The sequence below is a fragment of the Nesoenas mayeri genome (assembly GCF_963082525.1).
Source record: "Nesoenas mayeri genome assembly, chromosome: 1".
Classification (NCBI taxonomy): Eukaryota; Metazoa; Chordata; class Aves; order Columbiformes; family Columbidae; genus Nesoenas; species Nesoenas mayeri.
This window is the reverse complement of record NC_137541.1, coordinates 56992829-57012478: the sequence shown is the minus strand read 5'-3', so window position 1 is coordinate 57012478 and position 19650 is coordinate 56992829. Positions and strand designations below refer to the sequence as shown.

The 19650-nt window shown below is 40.6% G+C and overlaps 1 protein-coding gene across 5 annotated transcripts; it reads left to right on the top strand.

Annotated features, from left to right (window-relative positions):
* Positions 1-871: 871 nt before the first annotated feature.
* MDM2 (MDM2 proto-oncogene) lies at positions 872-18536 on the top strand. 5 transcript variants are annotated; one of them, XM_080342033.1, is made up of 12 exons: positions 915-995; positions 1394-1476; positions 1616-1688; positions 3488-3562; positions 3926-4059; positions 4218-4267; positions 5531-5598; positions 5750-5843; positions 8366-8526; positions 9445-9600; positions 11192-11269; positions 12760-18536. In XM_080342033.1, exons 3-12 carry the CDS (start codon positions 1620-1622, stop codon positions 13327-13329), a joined length of 1455 nt encoding a protein of 484 aa, XP_080198159.1. In that variant the 5' UTR covers positions 915-995; positions 1394-1476; positions 1616-1619; the 3' UTR covers positions 13330-18536. The 5 variants fall into 5 exon arrangements, with proteins under 5 accessions (XP_080198161.1, XP_080198160.1, XP_080198158.1 ...); XM_080342036.1 differs by lacking the exon at positions 1616-1688 and adding an exon at positions 1736-1965 and having other exon boundaries at positions 916-995; XM_080342035.1 differs by lacking the exons at positions 1394-1476; positions 1616-1688 and adding an exon at positions 1736-1965 and having other exon boundaries at positions 872-995.
* Positions 18537-19650: the final 1114 nt, after the last annotated feature.

The window sequence follows — 19650 nt, the reverse complement described above, 5'->3', positions numbered from 1 at the left end:
GCACAAATGAGCATTGGAAATCAAGCCAGTATCCAAAGGTGTCATTGCTGGGCAACCAACATTTTCATTATTGTGTCCCTGAATTTGTGAGGACTATAAGCAAGAGCCTTTGTTATCCTCGAAATACATTGACGTGATGAAGTTTTCTGTCATTAACATGTGCTGCGGCTGGATTTACGGGATCACAGAATGTTAGTACGAGGTTGCCATCAGAAGCCTTAAGGCTGTTTATCCTCAAACGAGGTCCGATGTTTGGGAGCCGGAGCTCACGGAGCTGGGGGCCAGAGGTCTGTCAGCGGTGGGGCCTGCGCAGCCTTGCCCTGGGCTGCGCTCCGAACATGCCTGATGTGACTGAGGGGAAGTCAGAGAGATTTTCAACATCCACGGAAGCTTTTTTAAAATTTTCAGTGAAGTGGAAGCTCTGTAGGAAACGCTCATACTGTTTTAGGCTGGCTCTTAGCAACAAGCCCGGCTCTCCCCGCTCCATCTCCTCAATGCTGCACATCCACAGACTTTGTTTACCACGACCCGACTGTTTTTGTGCAGTGTCTGTCAACACAACCGAGACGGGATAAAAGGGTCGATGGATCAAAAAAAATAAGGAAGGGCGCAGACGAGAGGAGAAAAAGCTGCCTGCAAAACCCGAGCGTCCTGCTTCCCCGCAGCCCCCGGCGTGGGTCTCCCTGACTGCTGCCAGGCCTTCACCCTGCTCGGCCCTCAGCCCGGGAACCGCTTTTTATTGCGGCCGCGGGCCCGGTCTCTCCATCCCGTGTGGCCCCAGGGACAGGCGGGCGGCGCGGCCACCCCGGCCCGACAGGCGTCGCCCCAGGCGCGGCCGTTGCCCCGCGCCCGTTAGGGGGCGCTGGGGAGACCAACGGGCCGCACGGCGCGGCGGCCAAAATGGCGGCGTTGGGTGCAGACCGCGCTGCGGCGTGGTAGGGGCCCCGGTCCTCCGCCCCGCCGCGGGCCGGGCAGCGGAGTGAGCGCTGCTGGTGGTGCGTGGGGGATCCCGCTTTGCTGCGGGGCAGGGGCTGAGGCGTCGCTCGGGACTGGCTTTTCGCGCGCGGCGGCCTGGGTGCTAGGGGGTGGGGGGGGGCAGCTGAGGCGCGGCGGGGACGCTGGGTCGGGTCGGGGCGCGGCGCTGGGGCGGGCGCTGCTGCTTCCTCCAGCAGCGGGGGGAGCGGGGCCTGCACGGGGCGGGGAGGCGCGGAGCCGGGGCTGTTTATCCGCGCCGCCGCCACCCACTCCTGGCGGCCGCGGTGAGTCAGCGTTGTCCTCCCCGCCCGCTCGCCCCCTGCGGGGACTCGGCAGCGCCGCCGCTGCGGGTCATGCTCAGGCATGTCGGGCCGCGGCCGCCAGAGGAGCTAAGTCTCGACTTGCCTCCTCTTGGCAGCGCTATATAAGGCTCATCCCGGCCCGGTCCCACTTGGCCCATACACCCGCCGCCGGCGTGTGTTTTGGACGAGGGCAGCCGAGGTGAGTGGGCACTGCCGCGGTGGCGGCTGCGCCCCCGGCTTTCGGCCCTGTGCCCACGCCGGGGTCGCTCTGCGCGGGGGGGGACGTGGGTTGTGTAGCTGCGGTACACGTTGTGAGGTGGTTCTCCCCTTAATTGCAGGCAAATGTGCAATACCAAGATGTCCTCCCTTACGGATGCCTCTTCTGTCACCGCTTCGGAGCAAGAAGCGCTGGTCAGTAGCTCTGTTGGACGTGCGAATTTTTCATGCTTTTTTTGCAGATTTTTATCTGCTGATTCAGAAGGGCGGCTTTGCTCAGCGAGTGATGGTTAAAGCCAGGACATCCGGTGAAGATGGTCTCTCTTTGATTCAGCAATTGTGAAGCAAATGTTTCTCATTCATGGTTGAGAGTTGAGGGTGATGGTGTAGGTCTAGACTGTTTCCTGGAGAATTTGATGGGCAGTTTGCTTTCTTTAAATGAAAAAGAATCTTTCGGTCCACTTTAATCACGGTAAGTATTTTGTGGTGGAAATCGTTATCAGTTCATAACTGAAGAGTTGTGGAGGATCTCTGTGGTGCAAAACTGTGACGTAATCTTGTCATTACATCTGAAGGTTTTTTAAATTTGGCATTTTCACTTCCTCCTCTACTGGGATTCATAAGCAAGTTGTAATAAGAGTCTTCCTTTGTGTTTATGGCTTTGCATATCCAGGCTTTCCATGATACAGTGCCAGTTCTGCTGTCCTGGCTTCCCGTCCAAGTTTTCCTGAGGATGGAAGCCTGTGTGTTTTACCTGAAATGCGAGTTCAAAGTGTCATGTCTACAATGATGGTTGAACTCGATTACTTTTCCTGTAGAAGGGTAAAGCTTAAAAGTGTAGACTGATAGCAGGAGTTCAAAAAAGTGAAGTGATAGAACAGCAGACTGTTCAAAGTTGTTTGTTGTTTTTTATTGTTTCTTCTTTTTTTTTTTTTAAGTCATCATAACGTGATGCTACTGTCTGCTGTCAGATCTCCAAGGCAGAGCAAGTTCATACTTGTGTCAGGGAGAGACAGCTGGGGAGTAAAAGAATCTGAACCCATGGGTCTAGTTGTGCATTCAGATATCTCAAACTGTACTTTGCCTTCTTATGCTCAGCTGTCATTAGTAGTTCAATATGTTTCTGTGTGCTTCCTTTATGAAACTGTAATATATGCTGCACGCTCTAAATAATGCAGCACTTAGGAAGGGGTAAACAGACATCTAATATTGTCCACAAGCTTGTTTATTGCTTTAATTATGTGTGATTCTTGCAAGTGACCTCTGGTTAATGCACTAAGACGTAACATCGGTTTTAGCAGATATTTGAAATGGAATGCAGGGAAGTTCCCCCCCTTCCCTTAAGTATTTATTCCCGGTCTCATAGTATTATTCATACTTTCCTGTAAAATGTTATCTATAATTTTTTCTCATTTTGGGGAATATATTAGGATAGCTAAATAATAGCCTGTTCTTACAATGGTTATGCTATTGTTAATATAAAAATACTAGAATATAGTGCACTGGGAACCATCAGTGGCTCCACAGCCTTTTTCTTTGCAGTTTTGGCAGCCCCTGCAGCTTGTTCTCATCTCCTGGACTGGTACTGGCAGAGCTGTTTCTGGAATATGGAATAGTGCAGGGAATTGCGATCAGGACAGTATTCTGGCCAGAAGGAAAAAAAAAATGGGGGGGGGGGGGAAGTTATTTTTTTTTACTCTTTTTCTTTTAACTTTTACCTCCTCTATATCTGAAATTGTCATAGACTGGCTGCAGGTGTAACTCTGCTGGCTCAGTGGCAATAGTGGGAGGCCATTGCAGAGGGAGGAGTGATTGAAATAAAATGGAAAGGACAGGGTGTGCTTAACTCAGAAAAGTCTTCAGAGTGTGTTCGGGTTTTAATGTACTTGCGTATTTATCTAACAGATGAATATAAAAGGAGGAAGCCAGCCTGTATAAATAGTGTTTTGTTTGGTGAATAATTAGTGCGTACTGTTTTCTTCTTCCCCATACAGGTTAAACCAAAGCCACTATTGTTGAAGTTGTTAAAGTTAGCTGGTGCAGAAAAGGACACTTTTACTATGAAGGAGGTGAGAACTTTTAGTCAGTAAAAGTAGATTACAGTGGATACAGATAGATTATTCCTTTGTTTTGGGTGAATGGGGGGCACTGTAGTTCACAGCTTATCTAGAAGATATTGAGACAAGGTATTGTTTTTATTCTGCTGCTGACTTGTTAGGTGATGTTTAGCAGGTTTCTCAGCTGAACAAAAGTATCTGGTGTTCAGCAGAATAGCAGAGTGCTTGGGGAATCATAGATTAAAATCGCAGCTCAAAGGGATTTTTAGGCAATCCATGTGAGAAGAGTGATGAATTTGATGTTTTTTTTTTTCCTATGCTTAAACTTGAAGCAACTGAACCTGGTATTAAGTATCTGTGTCATTTATTTTACAGGTAATATTCTATCTTGGACAATATATTATGTCTAAACAGTTATATGATGAAAAACAGCAACATATTGTACACTGTGCAAATGATCTCCTGGGGGATTTATTTGGAGTAACAAGCTTTTCAGTAAAAGAACACAGGTAAAATGGGATTCTTTTCTGAGAGTCGGGTTGTGAAATAACAGAGAACATAATGCGTATGGCCTTCTCTAACTCTTTGCATCTTCAAAGATGGTAAGCTCTCTTTTACAATTACATGTAGCTAATTTGCAACATCTCTTTCTTTATCCCCATCTAAGGAGGCTGTATTCAATGATTTCCAGAAATCTGATAGCAATCAATCAACAAGGTAAGCTAGTCTGGGAGGATCCTTACATTAATGGATCTTGCATGTAGTGATCAGATACATCAGTCTTTCCATAGTTAGCTATTTGGCTTTACACAGTACTGTCCAGAGCAATCACCAATAGTGAATCAAAGCAAACACTGTTTTCCTCGGGGAGGAAAAAAAAAATCTGAACAGCATTTGAGTAGTTCTTTTGGACTAGGACAAGAACAAGCACAATCAGAGCTCAGCGCAGAGGACTACATTGAAAGATCAGTCGTTTGCTTGTATTTCTTACAGATAAAACCCTCAACAACAAAAGGTTTTAATATAAAAAAAAATCGTCTTGAACTTGTGCTGTTAATGAAGTCAGAGCAAATGCTTTTCATTCTTTCTGTTAGTGTTTTAATTTTCAAAACCGAATGTGGAGCACATTTAGAACCGGTCACCCTCAGCTACACTGAGTCCTCTTTTAAAAGGTCTGTGTACTTAGAAAAGCAGCTTTGTGGTAACTTTGTGGATAGCCACTCCATAAATAGAAAATTGTTACATATGGTCGCCTTTCCTGCAGCATAAAAATGCTCAATATGGCTGTAACTTTTGGCTAATGCACAGAGTGAAACAGACATTAAACAATGGAAGCCATTCTGTAAATTGGCTTCTAAATTCATATTAAGACACCCTTTGTTTCTGATTCTTTCTAAAGACAAGTGTGCAGTTGCTGAAAGTGGGAAACATGCTCTTTATTATCCCTTACGTTTGCAAATGTGGATTATCAAATTATTTTCTTGAAATTTATTATTTCAGGGTCTGTCTGGTAGTACGTATATATAATTAACAACAGTTATATTTTCTTGTATTTAATGTCTTTTTAATTCAGTTTCCCTGTAATATGATAGCTAGTAAAACAGACTTTCAAGAGGAAGAAGTGTGAAATATTTCCTGCTTATCTTCTTTCGTATCTGCAGAATCCCAGTTAATGCACAGCCTTCATTTGAAGACATTTGTAATAAAATTCTGAGCCATTTTGTGGTTGAGATTTCTTATTCCCCACCTTGCCACTTCAGTAATGTTACTGGGAAGGTGCTACACACACCTGAAAAGCAACCGAACAGGGTTGTTTTTTTCCATGATGTCAAAATGTCTGGATTGCAAGTTCTGTTTAGAATTTACTTTGTAAATACTATGTGCAGTTAACTTATGTCTCTTGCTGTTACACTACTCGTTTTGAGCCCGAAATTGACTTTTCCTGCAGTACTGTATTAGGGTGGTTTGGTTTGTTTTCAGGCTCCCCGCTTGCTGACACACCTGAGGACGATGCCAGATTTCAGCTTGAAGAAGAAAATGTTCTAAAGGTGATTAAAAAAATATTTTTTAATAAATGTTCTGAGATGTAAATTTTATTTAGCTTTGCATAATAGTGTCAATGATTTAGATGCAATTAGTTGATTCTAGCCGTTTACCTCCTATTAATGCTCAGGCTTACTCAGTGTTTCTGTTAACCAGGAATCTATGCAAGAGTTAGAAGAGAGGCAGACTTCCTCAAACATGACTTCCCGACCAGCTACATCTTCTAGGAGGAGAACACACAGTGAATCTGGTAGGTGTAGATTTATGGTGCAGAGCTTTCAGTAGCATGGCTGCTTAGGAAAAACAGTATGTTCTCTTGCCTTACTGACTTTGAAAGATGCTGACAAATACTTTTCATATTTCTCTGCTTATCTGAAACAAAATGTTCAGTCTGGAAGAAATACACGATTCCTTGCATTGCTCCAGTGTCATGTTACAGTTTGGATCTCTAGAACTGTTAGTAAGATGATGGAATAACTTGTTCCACAGATCTGTTAAACTTGTTCACATCAGCAGGACTTTATCAGTTATGTTATCTTTGTGATGAGAACACTCTTGTTTGTAATAGACTGATGTACTCAAATTCATATAAGTTCCCTCTTTAGATAGCCACAGATATTTACACTTTGCTCTCTAAAAGCAGTTTTCATCGGATTTCAATTGGTGGCAAAGACATCAAAGGTCTGGTTAGTAACATAGGATGATTTTGGATATGTATAGGTACTTGGCCATTCCTTAAGCACTTTTAAAAAGTCTGTTGACTTAAGCATCACATTTGCCTCCTTTGCTATGGTCGTTCAATAGTCACTGGCAAATACATTTTCAAATAACAAGCAAATTAACAAGCTGTTCAGCATAAACCTGGATAACTTTAATTTCTCAATGGAAGTGTTCTCTACAGTTCTACTTAAATACTATTCTGTGGAATTTCTTACATTAGTTTGTTCCATCACTTCTGTTACCTCATGACTTGACAGTTGTAAGTACATGGGCAGTGATAACCTTCTGTCACTGCATAGATCTTTCTTTTCTTGAATTTCTCAGGAACATTTTTTAGTTCCTCAGCTTTTGTGTAGTATTTTTTTTTTGTGTGTTCATCATAGGCCACTGTTATGTTAGTCAGTCCAGAAACTGTGCTGTGTTGCTGAGCGGTTTGCACTAAATTAAAAGAACATTTTAATGTTGTAACAAAAACTGGTGAAAGGATGGAAAGTCTCAGTTAAACATCATAACCTGTAATATTTAGGCATAACCCAGAGCATGTTAGGTCCTGTGTTGTGCTTACTTATTGTAGGTTTGATTATTAACTTGGTCTTTGCATCCATTTATTAGTTTGTTACAGCCTTAAAAGTTCTTTTAATATAGTGTTTTTATATACACTTTTTTTCTAATTTATAGGAAATCTTCCTTTTAAACCACTCTTATTGTTAAATTGGGATGGTAGCGGCTCCTTTGGAGCCGCTTATATAGTGTATAGAAACCTTGTGGTGGTACAGTATCAGTACGGCATGGAGCCATGACAACTAAATGAGGACAACGATGGACAGGAGCAACCCTTGGGCCTGGGGGCACCAAATTTGGTGGGGCTCTCAGGGCGAAAAAAGAAAAGAGAAAAAAGAAAAGAGAGGGGCTGAGCCAAGAAGCACCAAGGGAAAGTAAGAGAAGTCTCAAAGTATGTACAAGCGTTTTGTTCTCTTTTCTTTTACAATGAAAGATCCAAGACTTGAAGACTCGTGGATTGTCAGGATGTGTTTTGCAAGGCAAGGGAGAGGCTGGGCAATAGAGGGTGGGTGCAAAAGGCATGTGTAGGGGGGAAGCAGGCTCTCACTGAGGTCTGTGAACCAAGTTGTCAGGCTTCTTGGGGGAGTTTTCACTCCACTGCACTTACATACCGACTTTGCAACACCTTTTAAAATGAAACTGTTTCTTACCAAATACTCTTAAAAGTCAGTGGAGCTGAATTTTGACTTACCTACCCCTAAAATGCTGTCCCCCTACTCCTTATGCTGCTGTAGGTGGTTGTTTCAAAACACGATATACTTAAAAAGCATTGTCTTTTTGCGTTCAAGCATATTTAATAAGCACGGCTTAAAGCGATGCTTTCAGAGTTCAATTTTTACATATTATGACTTGGAGACTTTCTTGCTAGTATGTGTGGAAAGTCGTAATGGTTTGTAACAGAAATCTGGTTGAGTAAATGCACTATATGTAATTCTAACTATTAACTGTTAAATTTTTTGAGGTATCCGAAACTTAAACCGGAACTTACCTTGCGTAGCGTGAGGTACTTTATATACATGTGACATGGGAGCTAGTTGCTCTGTCCCCCTGCAAATTCTGTTTGACCAAGGAGCTCTCTGAAAGTGCTTTTCTGTCTACTGACTGTAGAGGGAGCTAGGATAATTAAGATCCTAACTGTATTTCTTAAAATTAGGAGGGGTTTAAAGTGTCATGTGTGGTTTACGAATGCTTCCAAATTTGAAATTGTTCTGTTTCCTGCATGTGGAGACTGCTATTTACAAGCTGTACTGATGGGACAAGTGGGGAAACCCACCTGAAATACTGTTTTCAGGAATATTTCATACTTTTCATGTTTCTTAGTGTTATTCTGTCTTTACTCAGTGCCTTTACTTTTTTCCCCATAAAATAATGACTATATTTTCCTTAAAATACAATTTACATATATAAGAATTTAAACTTCTGTTAAGAATATTCAAAACTGTACATTGCATAGATGTTTTTGGAGTAATAAAAATTCTTCAATGTGCCCAGAAGAAAATTCTTCAGATGATCTGCACAGTGACAGAAGAAAACGACACAAGTCAGACAGCATTTCGTTGACGTTTGATGAAAGTCTCTCATGGTGTGTAGTCAGTGGTCTGTGCCGTGAAAGAAGCAATAGCAGTGATTCAACAGATACTTTTTCCATTCCCGTAAGTAAAAACATGTATTTTTGTGGTACAGATTTTGTAGATACCACAAGTGCAAATATGCATCTTAAAACATGTTATTAATTTAAAGCAGCAGTGTCTTTGATGGTATGTGGGTTGAGTGGTGTTTCATAGCTGCCAAAGCTGAAGGGATTTTTTTTTTAATATTAACTCTAGATATTATTGAAAAAACAGATTCTTACTGCTTGGCACAGTGTTGAAAAAATGCCAGATATATTTTAAAGTAAGTATTAGAATGCTAAGAGAAGAAAAGCAGACACAGACTTGCCATAATTTAGAATGGTTGGTGCTTCTGGGTATCTGGTGCTTCTGGGTATCTGGTAGTTCTGGTAAAGTTTCGGTAACTGGAAGTGGTAGTGCCCTGAAGAGAAGCTGTATTCATTTTCCAAGCCTTTGCTGTTTTTTAGTGTTTTCGACAAACACTGAAGCGAATTATCTGTCAAGTCGCGAAGAGCTAAACTAGCAGTATTCCTAGTCATATACTGTATTCTCAATTGACAGAACTAAATACTGTATCTTCACTTGTGTTGTTTTATAATTTAGTCTCAAATTACAGTTAAAGAAAGTCGATGAGAATAGAAAATTTAATGAAGGCAGCTGAAAGACAGTATCTTCTTGCATCTGTTCTTTCACTTGTAGGAGAGCCTTTGTCAAATAGTAGCAACAGTCTTCAAGCTGACAGCAGCCGCTATTTCAGAGCTGTCAAAAGGCTTTCAGATCTAACTTTATTTTACCCACTTGTAATTTGTTTGTCTCATAAAAGATGTTCTACCTAGCATCAGCTGGTCTCATTTCTTCAACATCTAATTAAACTGAGTAGCTTGGTTTTATGTTACAAGCATCTTAACAGTACTGGTTATGGACTAGTGAGGTTCAATGTGTACTTTCTCTTTTTTTCAGGATCTTGATGCCAGTTCGTTAAGTGAAAACTCTGATTGGTTTGACCGCAGTTCTGTTTCAGACCAGTTCAGTGTAGAGTTTGAAGTTGAGTCTATTTATTCAGAAGATTATAGCCATAATGAAGAAGGACAGGAGCTCACAGATGAAGATGATGAGGTACATATTTGTTTTGTTTGTTTTTTTTTTTTTGACTCAGTGAGGTGGGGAGGAAATTTCCAGGAATATTTCATGCTGAGATTCCAACAGGAAGAAGTAACTTTTCAGGTTTATTTCAGGACTGCGTGCTATGTGACAAACTGCACCCAGCCGTTCATTAAATTACATGCCTGTGCAGTTGCATCACCATTATACACCCACCAGGCAGTAACCAGAGCAGTGCTAAGGCTTTCTGGAGGCTTTGAAACATACTCTTGACAGTCTGGAAAAGTCTGTTTAACTTCACTCACTAGCTGTTGGAGTCAGTGACAGCATGTGTACTTGAATCTGTTCTTACTTTTTTAATTATAGAAGTATGTGTTGAGCTTTGGCAACACTTCTAATATGGAGTGAAAACTTTCCTCCTAATTCTTTGCAAAGGGATATTTCTGAATTATTTGCCTCCTTTAATATAAATGTTTCATAGATATGCTGAAACACAGTTTTAGAAATTTTCATTAGGAGGGAAGAAGACAGTAAAATTGTGATTACCATCATTTTTAAGAGATTTAGATATCTGGAATGTCATGGATGAAGTGGGAAGTTATTTTTTTTTCTGTGTTCTTTTTCTGCTGCTTTAAAGAGGTGTTTCAGGTTGAGATCCAGAGGCAGAATTTGCTGGGGACACACATGATTGTGGTACTTGAAGGGCTGAATGGGACTGACTGTACTGATGTACACTGGGTTTATAGCACTGTGGGGCTGCACCCTGAGATAAGACGGTGATTTGGAGGAAGAAAAGGATTGAGGTGTGTCCCTGCCTCCAGCAGCAGTGTTGGGAATGACAGAATGGTTGAGGTTGAAAGGAACCTCTGAAGGACACCTTATCATGTGCCCATGCTCAAGCAGAGCTGATTGCCCAGAGCCATGTCCAGATGACTTTTGAGTATCTCCAGGGGTGGAGGCTCTGCAGCTGCTCAGAGCAACCTGTGCCAGTGCTTGGTCACCCTCACAGTAGAAAAAGTTATCTCCTGATGCTCAGACTGAATGAACCTCCTGTGTTTTAATATGTGCCTCTTGTGCCGTCACTGGGCACCACTTAAAAGGCACTGGCTCCTTCTGCTTTACACCATCCTTTCAGGTATTTACACACAATTGATGAGATCCCTCCTGCACCTTCTCCAGGCTGAACAGTCCCAGCTCTCTCAGCCTTGCCTCATGTGAGAGCTTCTTCAATCCCTTAATCATTTTAGCGGCCCTTCGCTGGACTCTCACCGTTAGCTCCATATCTCTCATGTACTGGGGAGTCCAGAGCTGGACACAGTGTGTGTCCGGGTGTGACCTCGCCAGTGCTGAGCGGAGGGGAATCACGTCTACTCCAGAAATTGGTCTAGTCTACATTTTCTTCAAATTGTATATTTAGAGTGTGAGCAGAGTTATTTTCCCCAAAACCAGCCATCAGATTTTGTGGAGTTATTTGCTAACGTTTATTAACATATATGTGCTATTTGTTGTGTTTGATTAGAAGTCTATCAGAAAATCTAGAATTAAAAATCTATCAATTTTTAATTGCCAAGAAACAATTACATCAGTACTTTCTTATTTAAACCAGGTGTATCAGCTGACTATTTATCAGGATGAAGATAGTGATGCCGATTCATTTGATGAAGATCCAGAGATTTCTCTAGCTGTGAGTAAAAACTTGACTGGCAAAGCATCATAGGTTGGGTGAACTGACAGAGTAGATCAAGGAATATAGATGGATTCTATTGTTATCAGTGATAGGGGTTTTTTTAATGAAATCAACTTTTTCTTGTATGCCTGAAGATTCCAAGGCAATATTTTAATTACTGAACATGTATCAAGAAACTTCAATATTAAAGTAAGCTTCCTAATCCATTAAAAACAACCCCTAAGTTACGCTTTCAGTGACTTAATGGAAGGTAATTATTTGGAGCCTAAATCTGACTTTTTGCACAAAATGGATAAAAAAAGTCCTGTATATTTAAAAAAACTCTTCCTATAGATAGGATTGGACAATAAAAGTAGATATCACTAATGAAGGATCTGTAGCATACAGATGTGAAGGCAAACCTGTTTTGAGAACAGTGCTGTAAAATTCATAGATTTTGAGGCTTTTTCTAAAGTTTTAAGTGTGGGAATAAATTCAGGAGTTTGAGACAAAGTCTGTAAACATATGTGAAAAAAGCACACACTAGAATTAAAAAGCAATTTATCTTTTTATTTATACTTGCTTTTCACAGTTGAAACAAAGCTGTTGGCCAAAACTGTTTGAAGTGTTCCAGTCCCTTGGTGGTCTCTAGGACTGAGGGACTTTACTATGTGTGTAAAACACAGGGCTAGCCACCATCTAAAAACACAGCACTGCTTATGTATGGAAAAATATATCTGTACATTATTTTTAGGAATTAGAATTGGTCTCTGAAGCCTTTGATGTCCCTGATGTTATTTAGGACTACAACCATTAAGCGCTTAAAATTTTCTAAATAAGTTTTGGGTTGTTTTTTGTTCGCATTCCCCATACAGCATGTATTATTTCTAAGAAGGATCTTTTTCCTTAAAAACAAAGTGTGTTTTTGATAAGTTAGTGGCATATTTTTAGTGGAAAATTTTCAGCTATCAGACAGTGATGCAGCCTTCTTTTTCTTTTTTGAATGGCCGATGTTTTCTAGTGTTTCATAGTACTGTGTCACAGTGCCCTCACCCGGCCGTTTTGCACCTCTACAGCTTAGCATCACAAAGGTTAAATGTCCTTCAGTCTTTAATAGTTTCTATTTCAGAAGTCTGTTGTTGAAAGTAATGGGCATGGTGACCATTTTATCAGAAATAAGCTTTTCATGAGGTTCTCTGAAGACTTTTGTGGTCTGGTTTCTTCAATTTTGCATAAGGAATAGTAAATCATTATTGTTTCACCTCTACTTTTATTTCATAAATTTCCTACAAAATTAAAAAAATTAGAGAGTCTTTTTAAAAGCAAGACTATTTATTCTAGAATCATAAAATTGGGCCCAACACTGAATGGAATTTTTAAACTATGAACAACTTGAAAGCTCAAGATAACTATTATTTTGGCAATAATAAATTGTTTATAATCTCTGAATACTTGAATTGTAAGCTTTCCAAGTAGCTTAAGCTGTTCCAACCTTTAATTCACTAAAGGATTATTGGAAGTGTCCTGAATGTAGTGAAATGAATCCTCCGCTTCCACGACACTGCCACAGATGCTGGGCCCTTCGTGAGGACTGGCTTCCTGATGAAAAGAGTGATAAATTGGAAAAGAGCAAATTAGAAAGTTCCTTCCCCTTAGAGTCTGAAGAAGGTTTTGATGTTCCTGACTGCAAGAAAGTGAAAATGACTGAGGATAAAGAACCAGCTGTGGAGGAGAATGAGGACAAAGCAGTACAAATGTCCGAGTCCCAGGAAAGTGAAGATTATTCTCAGCCATCGACATCGAGCAGCATGTTTTGTAGCAGTCAGGAGGACTATAAGGAACCCGAGAAGAGAGAACTGCAAGACAAAGAGGGAAGCCTGGAGTCCAGTCTGCCTGTTACCAGCATCGAGCCCTGTGTCATATGTCAGAGCAGACCTAAAAATGGCTGCATAGTGCATGGCAAAACGGGACACCTCATGTCGTGTTTTACATGCGCAAGAAAACTTAAGAAGAGGAATAAACCCTGTCCGGTGTGCAGACAGCCCATACAAATGATTGTACTAACTTATTTTAGTTAGGTGGATATTGACTGGAAAGCAGCAAAAGAACTTCATAAACTGGTTAAGAGAGTTAGAAACTATTTTTGTATGCTAGTTGGAAAATTAATTATTGGAGTGTCTTTACATTTGGTATGAAACGTAATTGCTGAAATAAATGCACTGGAGTTGTGAAGAGGTTAACCTAATATTCGTAAGTCAACTTAAAGATTTTAAATCCTTCTCAATAGAAATAACCAATTCCTGTAAACTACCTGCCTTTCCAAGTGCTTTAGTGACGTTTGTTTTACTTGATTAAATACAGAGATTAAAAAACCAAATTCAGTGATAGTGGGAGGAGAGATGTGGTTTGTTAATGTGAGTTCCTCCTCTTAAGAAGATAAAAGATTCCCTAGATTCCAGTATCTGTTGCCTAATGAAGACGCCAAGCTCAGTCAGAACCCTCTGAATAAGTCAATAAAATAAATAAATAGAATCTTGTCTCCCTTATTCCCAAAACTTAAATTCCTCCAAGTAACCAGATCACAGAGGAGTTCTTACCAGGAAGCAGTGGAAGATGTGATAGAAAATCATGTAAGGTTTTGGAAATATAAAAGGGTACTGTGTATCTTTTAAAGTGTGTAAATTCAGGTCTGCATGTGTCCTGAGAAGTCATTGATTCAAGTTCAGTCTTACAGTTCTCTCCTAGGTGTCCTGAGAAACTAGCTTTTAAAATTGTTTGGGGGTTTGTACTGTCTTGATGATTATTTTAGCAATAATTGAACAGGGAAGATAAATGAAGGAGATACTATGTAAAATCGAATCAGGCAATATTAGGAGACGATGGTATTCTTTTTGTGCACTTGTTCTTGACTTCAGCAGTATAACATGCAGCTTGATCACTACCTTTGCTTGAATAAAAATGGTAAGGAGAACAAGTCCATCTCCATCTGCAGAAACAAGCTGTTTAGTTCTAGTTCACATAGACATTCTTTAAATTCAGCAGTCTTTCCAGCTTACACTGTATCACAAGAATTCTGAAAATCTGTCGCAAGGTATGTGGCCAACTCTAAATTGGTCTCATGGGACCTGTCCTTTACTGCTTTTAGCTCTTGTCTTCTCACTGTAGTTTGTCAAAAATTTTGTGAAGCTTGTTAGTTCCTTTATTAAGGAGTCTATGGACTCAGTTCTGTGGTGCCTTCAGAGTAGGTAGTGTGAGTAAATTTTTGTAAGCTCTGGTATCTTCAGGATATAATTAGGTTACTCATCTGGGCTGTTTTTTAGATGGACAGTTTCTGTACCGGCGAGTTATATTTTTTCCTTTGGAGGAACTGTAGGTTTTTAGCACCTTCTAATTTTACAGGTAGTTACTCATCATCTGGCCAACAGAGGTAAATGAGTAGTTTTGGCATCAGGGGAGTGCCAAGAACAGAGATGTAGCCTGAATGCAGGAGTTGTGCTGTTACCATCCTGCAGGCCAAGGTTCAACAGCTTCCTCAATGCCACCTGTGCCCAACTCTTGATGCTCGTGTGCTAGTGCATGAACTTCTATTGCTATAACTAAATTCCTGTCAGAGTTACTAGTTACCCAAGTATAAAATATTTGTAAACCAGGGCTGCAAACGCCTGGAATACAAGGAAGTACCTGGAAAAGGGCATAGAGCTGTAAGGAGTGACTCCACAAACCCTTGGTTATTACTTGCCTCCAAAGAAATACCATCATAAAGACAATTTCCAGGATTGGTGATGTTTAGTTTGTGCATTTGAGTTGATTTTTGAAAAATATTACTAAAAGGTACTGGTAACTCTGAAGTTTTACCACTATTGATTTGAACTAAACAAAATGTAGACCTCAGTTGTATGCATTTCTTCACATTCTTATTTGCAATTTTTTAAAGGGACAGCAGGTGGCTGCAAGTTCCTGAAGTTCTTTGGTTAGTCGAAACCTTTCATGGGTTTCATGGGGTTTGGTAAATGTTCAGCCAGACAGAAGTTCTTTGGGCAGATATTTAAAATTTTCAAGTAGGCATGCTTACCTACCTTCATTCACACTGTTTCCTTTTTTTCTTACTTTTTGATTTGATAAACTGAAGTGCAGTGAAGCTTGCAGAGGCTTTTCCATTGCACCAGAACCAAATCGTGCTCCTATCACAGTCTGGAATCTGCAGCTGAGAGAGAACTCTAGACATCTATGTTCAGGAGAAGCACTGATAATGTGAGGACTGCACTTTAAAAATTCAGCCATTACATTGTCTCTATGTCTTATGCATTTTCAGTGCAATACTTTTTCTACAGTCACTGTGATGGCTGCATAACTGCATTCCTAGGAGAGCAGCTTTTCTTACCTAGTTCCTCCTGGGACAAATTGTACCATCCTGCTCTTGGCATTCTTTTCTACTCCCCTTAAATGATCTTTGTATTTTAATTTAAAAAAAAAAAAAAAAAAGCTCTCAAAAAGGCATGTGTTCTAAGAGCAATGATCCTTGCAGTTCACAGGCCCTCAGGTTTGGGATTTTTCTTCCAAACTGATTTCATCTCCCACTAATGCTTTCTGTTTTGGCAAAAGATGCAGTGAGAGCATACAGCATAATGAATTTTCCCTTTTATGATCTAAAATTGTACTTCCCTAGCGTGTCTCCTATTGTGGAGAATAGCCCCGGAATTACTCATCACTTCATACAATACTGAGGACGTGGGTAATTTTGATTTCTGCATCTATGGCTGAACGACTGTGTCAGAGTGAATCTTTGTTTTGAGCTATATTTTCGGGTTTAATGTTATTCGTAACACCTTCTAGTAAAGCTTTAGGGTTTGGTTTGTTTGGGGTATTCCCCCCTACAAAGGACGCCTTTGGGGAGGGAGGAATGGTGCCTATCTTGGTTCCTGTAGGAGATGCTGGCAGGCAAGTGCACATCAGACTTGGGGGTGTGTGGGTGACATTGCGACCCTGGTGCCCCAGCCCTGGGGGGACTGCAGTCTGAAAAGGTGAAGTCTGGGTCTGCTTCCACCCTGTCACCCCCACCTGTGCTTGGTACCTCTGAGGACAGTGGTGACCAGCCTGGTGCTCATCGCCCCCTTCTTTCTGGCCTGGAAACATGTTTCTGGCCTTGAATAGCAGCATGAAACTCAGAAAAATTTTAGCACAGAAGTTGACAATTGTTCTTACTTGGTGAGGTCTTTGGGATTGTTATTTAATATCGAGGACGTTTTAACCTTTAATTTATTGCAGTTTGTAAATATTCTTGTGCTTACAGTTAGCATTTTGAGCTTTAATTTATTGAATTAGTCTATTGGTACGTGTGTAGATACATAAATATGCATAGCTAGTAAATCACAGTCACAAGAAAAATATTTAAGAAATTGTATTAAAATAAAGAGAACTATTCAGATCATATTCTGATTAAGAGGAGCATAAGAAGATTTATGGCTTTGTTTTCTTTTTTTCCTTCCCTTAAATCAAATTTTGTGTTGATCCTGAATAACACGTATTAGAGATGGAGACTGGTGCAACATTAGCAGAGTGAACATATTTAGACGGTGTTTGTTTTCCTTTGGAATACTTAATCTCCGAGTACAGCCAAGAAGCAGACAGACTGCTTCGTTGTGCTGTGGACATTGGAGGTGATGGTCTGGAAGATGGGGAGAGGTTTCAAGCTTAATTTGAAACAGGTGGTAATTGCTTTTGCCTTCTAATGCGTCCAGGAAAGCTGGACATGCTGACAGAAGTGACAGGATACGATTTTCAGTAACTGTCTTAGTCTGTTCCTTCAGGTACCTAAGGTAGACAATAGTTATGTACAAATACTAGAACTCACATTTACTCTTTTTTTTTTTTTTTATAAAAATACAATTAACCCACCTTTGTATTAAATATTACTTTTCACTGTGTAGGTATTTATTAGTATTGAAATTCAACTCTTCACCCAAGGAGGTGAAGTGCAAAGTGAGGTATGTGAGGCACAAGGAAAAATTGTTCTGTTTCAGTGTCTGGCATTTCTCAAAAAAGCTCAAGTGCTGAATAATAAAATATTTGAGAACCTTTAATACAATGTCTTGACTTGAGATTAGCTACAAAATCTGCTGCTTTTGTCCTTCAAAAAAGAGGTAGCTGCGTTGCTGGTTGCGTTGAGCATTCGCACTGCACAGATTTCACTTGCTATTGAGTAGAGCGCCTTGAATGTTGGTTGTGTTACCCACGAGCACCACGGAAGAAATGTGTCCTGTGCCATAACTGTGCAGGGGCTGCAGCTGCTGCTCTCAGCAGGTGGAGTTGGAAAGGGAAAAGTGCTACAGAATTTTAATTGATGAAGAACCTTGCATTTCTTTCTAATGGTGTGCTACAGTTATCTCACTGAGTTCTGTTTGCTTTGAATTTAAGTGTTGCTGTCTCTGGTGTCTGTCAGTGTGGGTATGAAGGCACGTGCAAGACTTCAGGCCGATTTTTTCCTCTTAAAGATTAATAGGAGGGAAAAACAATCCCTGCCTGACCAACTGAGCTCTTCCAGCTCATCCATACCTGAACCAAAGTCTTATCTTGAGCTACTTGTCATTTAAAGGTTGCACAAGCAATGTAAGGTAAAATAACACCACCACCCCCATCAAACCTGCGATTAAGGTATATTTTAACAATTGCAGATTGCACTTACTGAACATGAAAAATTGTTGCTTTTAACTAATGTGTGATTTTTTTTTTTTTTTAATTTAGCACAGATGCACTGAAAGCTTCTAGTGAACAGCTCTCTGTAGTATATATATATTCTACATGTAAAATTTGGTGGTGGTACTTAAAAAGGTGTTGTCTCCCCTTTTGAGTAGATGTTGCTTTAACTTAACAGCCTGACTTTTAAAGGACAGTTCTTTCTTGAGCTAAATTAATGGCCGGCAGCATGACAGTTACGTAATACCAAAATACCGAATAGCTTTTCCAAAAGCAGAGTCTGTGTTGTCTGACTACACGTAGCTGGAATGACTATTCAGCAGACTGGTTTATAGTACTGATGCAACTTCGCCACTGCTCCTAGATGATCACGCTTTCAGGGACTTGCCACGGTGTGTACCTTCTAGATACCCAGTGCACTTACTACCACAGGCAGTAACCATTAAAATACAAATAGCCACTCAAATTGCACATTTAGGAGAAGAATTTTTATGTGTATTGCATTTGTATTTTGATTTTCAGTTTTTCCTTTTCAGAGGAAACTAAATAGTATGTTTCATTTAAAAGCTTTAAATAAAAATTTGTTTATGTATTTCTTGGTGCTCTTCTTTTTCATGTCAATGACTTGATTGTTAGCAGTTCTGCCACTTGGTTTTCAGACAGATTTTTAGTTCTGTGTGCTTGCTCTGCCCTTGCTCAGCTGCTGTCTTCTCACAGATTTCATGCTTTTGGGGAATTTTAAACTTGAGTGGGGTCTCTAGTTCTTCTTGCTTTAGGTGACAGAATCAGTGGAGGGATTAGTGGATAATTATTCATTCCTCTAACTAGTAAACAAGCCGAAGTAGTTAAAAGCGGGATAAAATGCAGAAAATTAAAATGGATATGATGAAGATGTTAAAAAATCTTGCGCACACAGCCCTCATTCCAAACCAGCGTTGACATATCAGTTTCTAAAGTGTATCTACATCTTCCTATGCTGCACAGAATGGAGCCAGCAGGCAGACCAAGTGGCTGATGCCCAAGCTCCACAGCTCAGCTGGTGGGGCTTGATGTGACAGGCAAGAGCACCATTTCGGTGGAGGTGGCATGTTTAAAAATGCATCAAAAGATTTAACTGCTTTGCTGCATTCTTTAATTTACTGTACACAGGTAAAGGTTGATGTTTCCCAATATAATATCTTCTGATTACTTTTGAAATTGCTTAAGAAAATTATTGGCAGGTAAAGTTTTAAACACAGGAGAAGGTAAGGTATGAGCTGGCTTTTATTGATAAATTGTGTTTATTGGGCAGCTGCAAACAGCCTGTAAATGCCTTGCAACCAGCCCAGTGAAAGGAATCTGCTTGTTCTGCAGGCAGTGCAACCTAGCCAGCAGACCAGGGGTTGTTCAACCACCACTGAAACCAGCCCCTGGACAGCATCTACGTTAGGGCCTAAACAACATAGCAACAGGGCTGGGAAAAGTACTTCAATGCTCTAAAGCTCTTGCTAAAACTATTTGGATTCAAAAATTCTGAGTTGTGTGCAGTTGTGTTCCGTACCAAATTCAGTGAGGAGATGGACAACAGCAATGGTATAAAGCTGTCAATGAGTTTCCACTTTAATAGCTCTTGGGGGAACACCATTGACAGAACTCTTGAGTTACAGTCTTTTGCCTGATGGGACGCATTAGCATCAGGCTTCCAGCAACACAGCCCTTTGGCACAT

Excerpts from the sequence above, each read along its gene's own strand:
- MDM2 (XM_080342032.1), top strand. The coding sequence starts at position 1,620 with ATGTGCAATACCAAGATGTCCTCCCTTACGGATGCCTCTTCTGTCACC. Across the intron at positions 3,563-3,925 it reads ACACTTTTACTATGAAGGAG|GTAATATTCTATCTTGGACA; the intron begins GTGAGAACTTTT and ends TTTATTTTACAG. Across the intron at positions 9,601-11,191 it reads TCACAGATGAAGATGATGAG|GTGTATCAGCTGACTATTTA; the intron begins GTACATATTTGT and ends TATTTAAACCAG.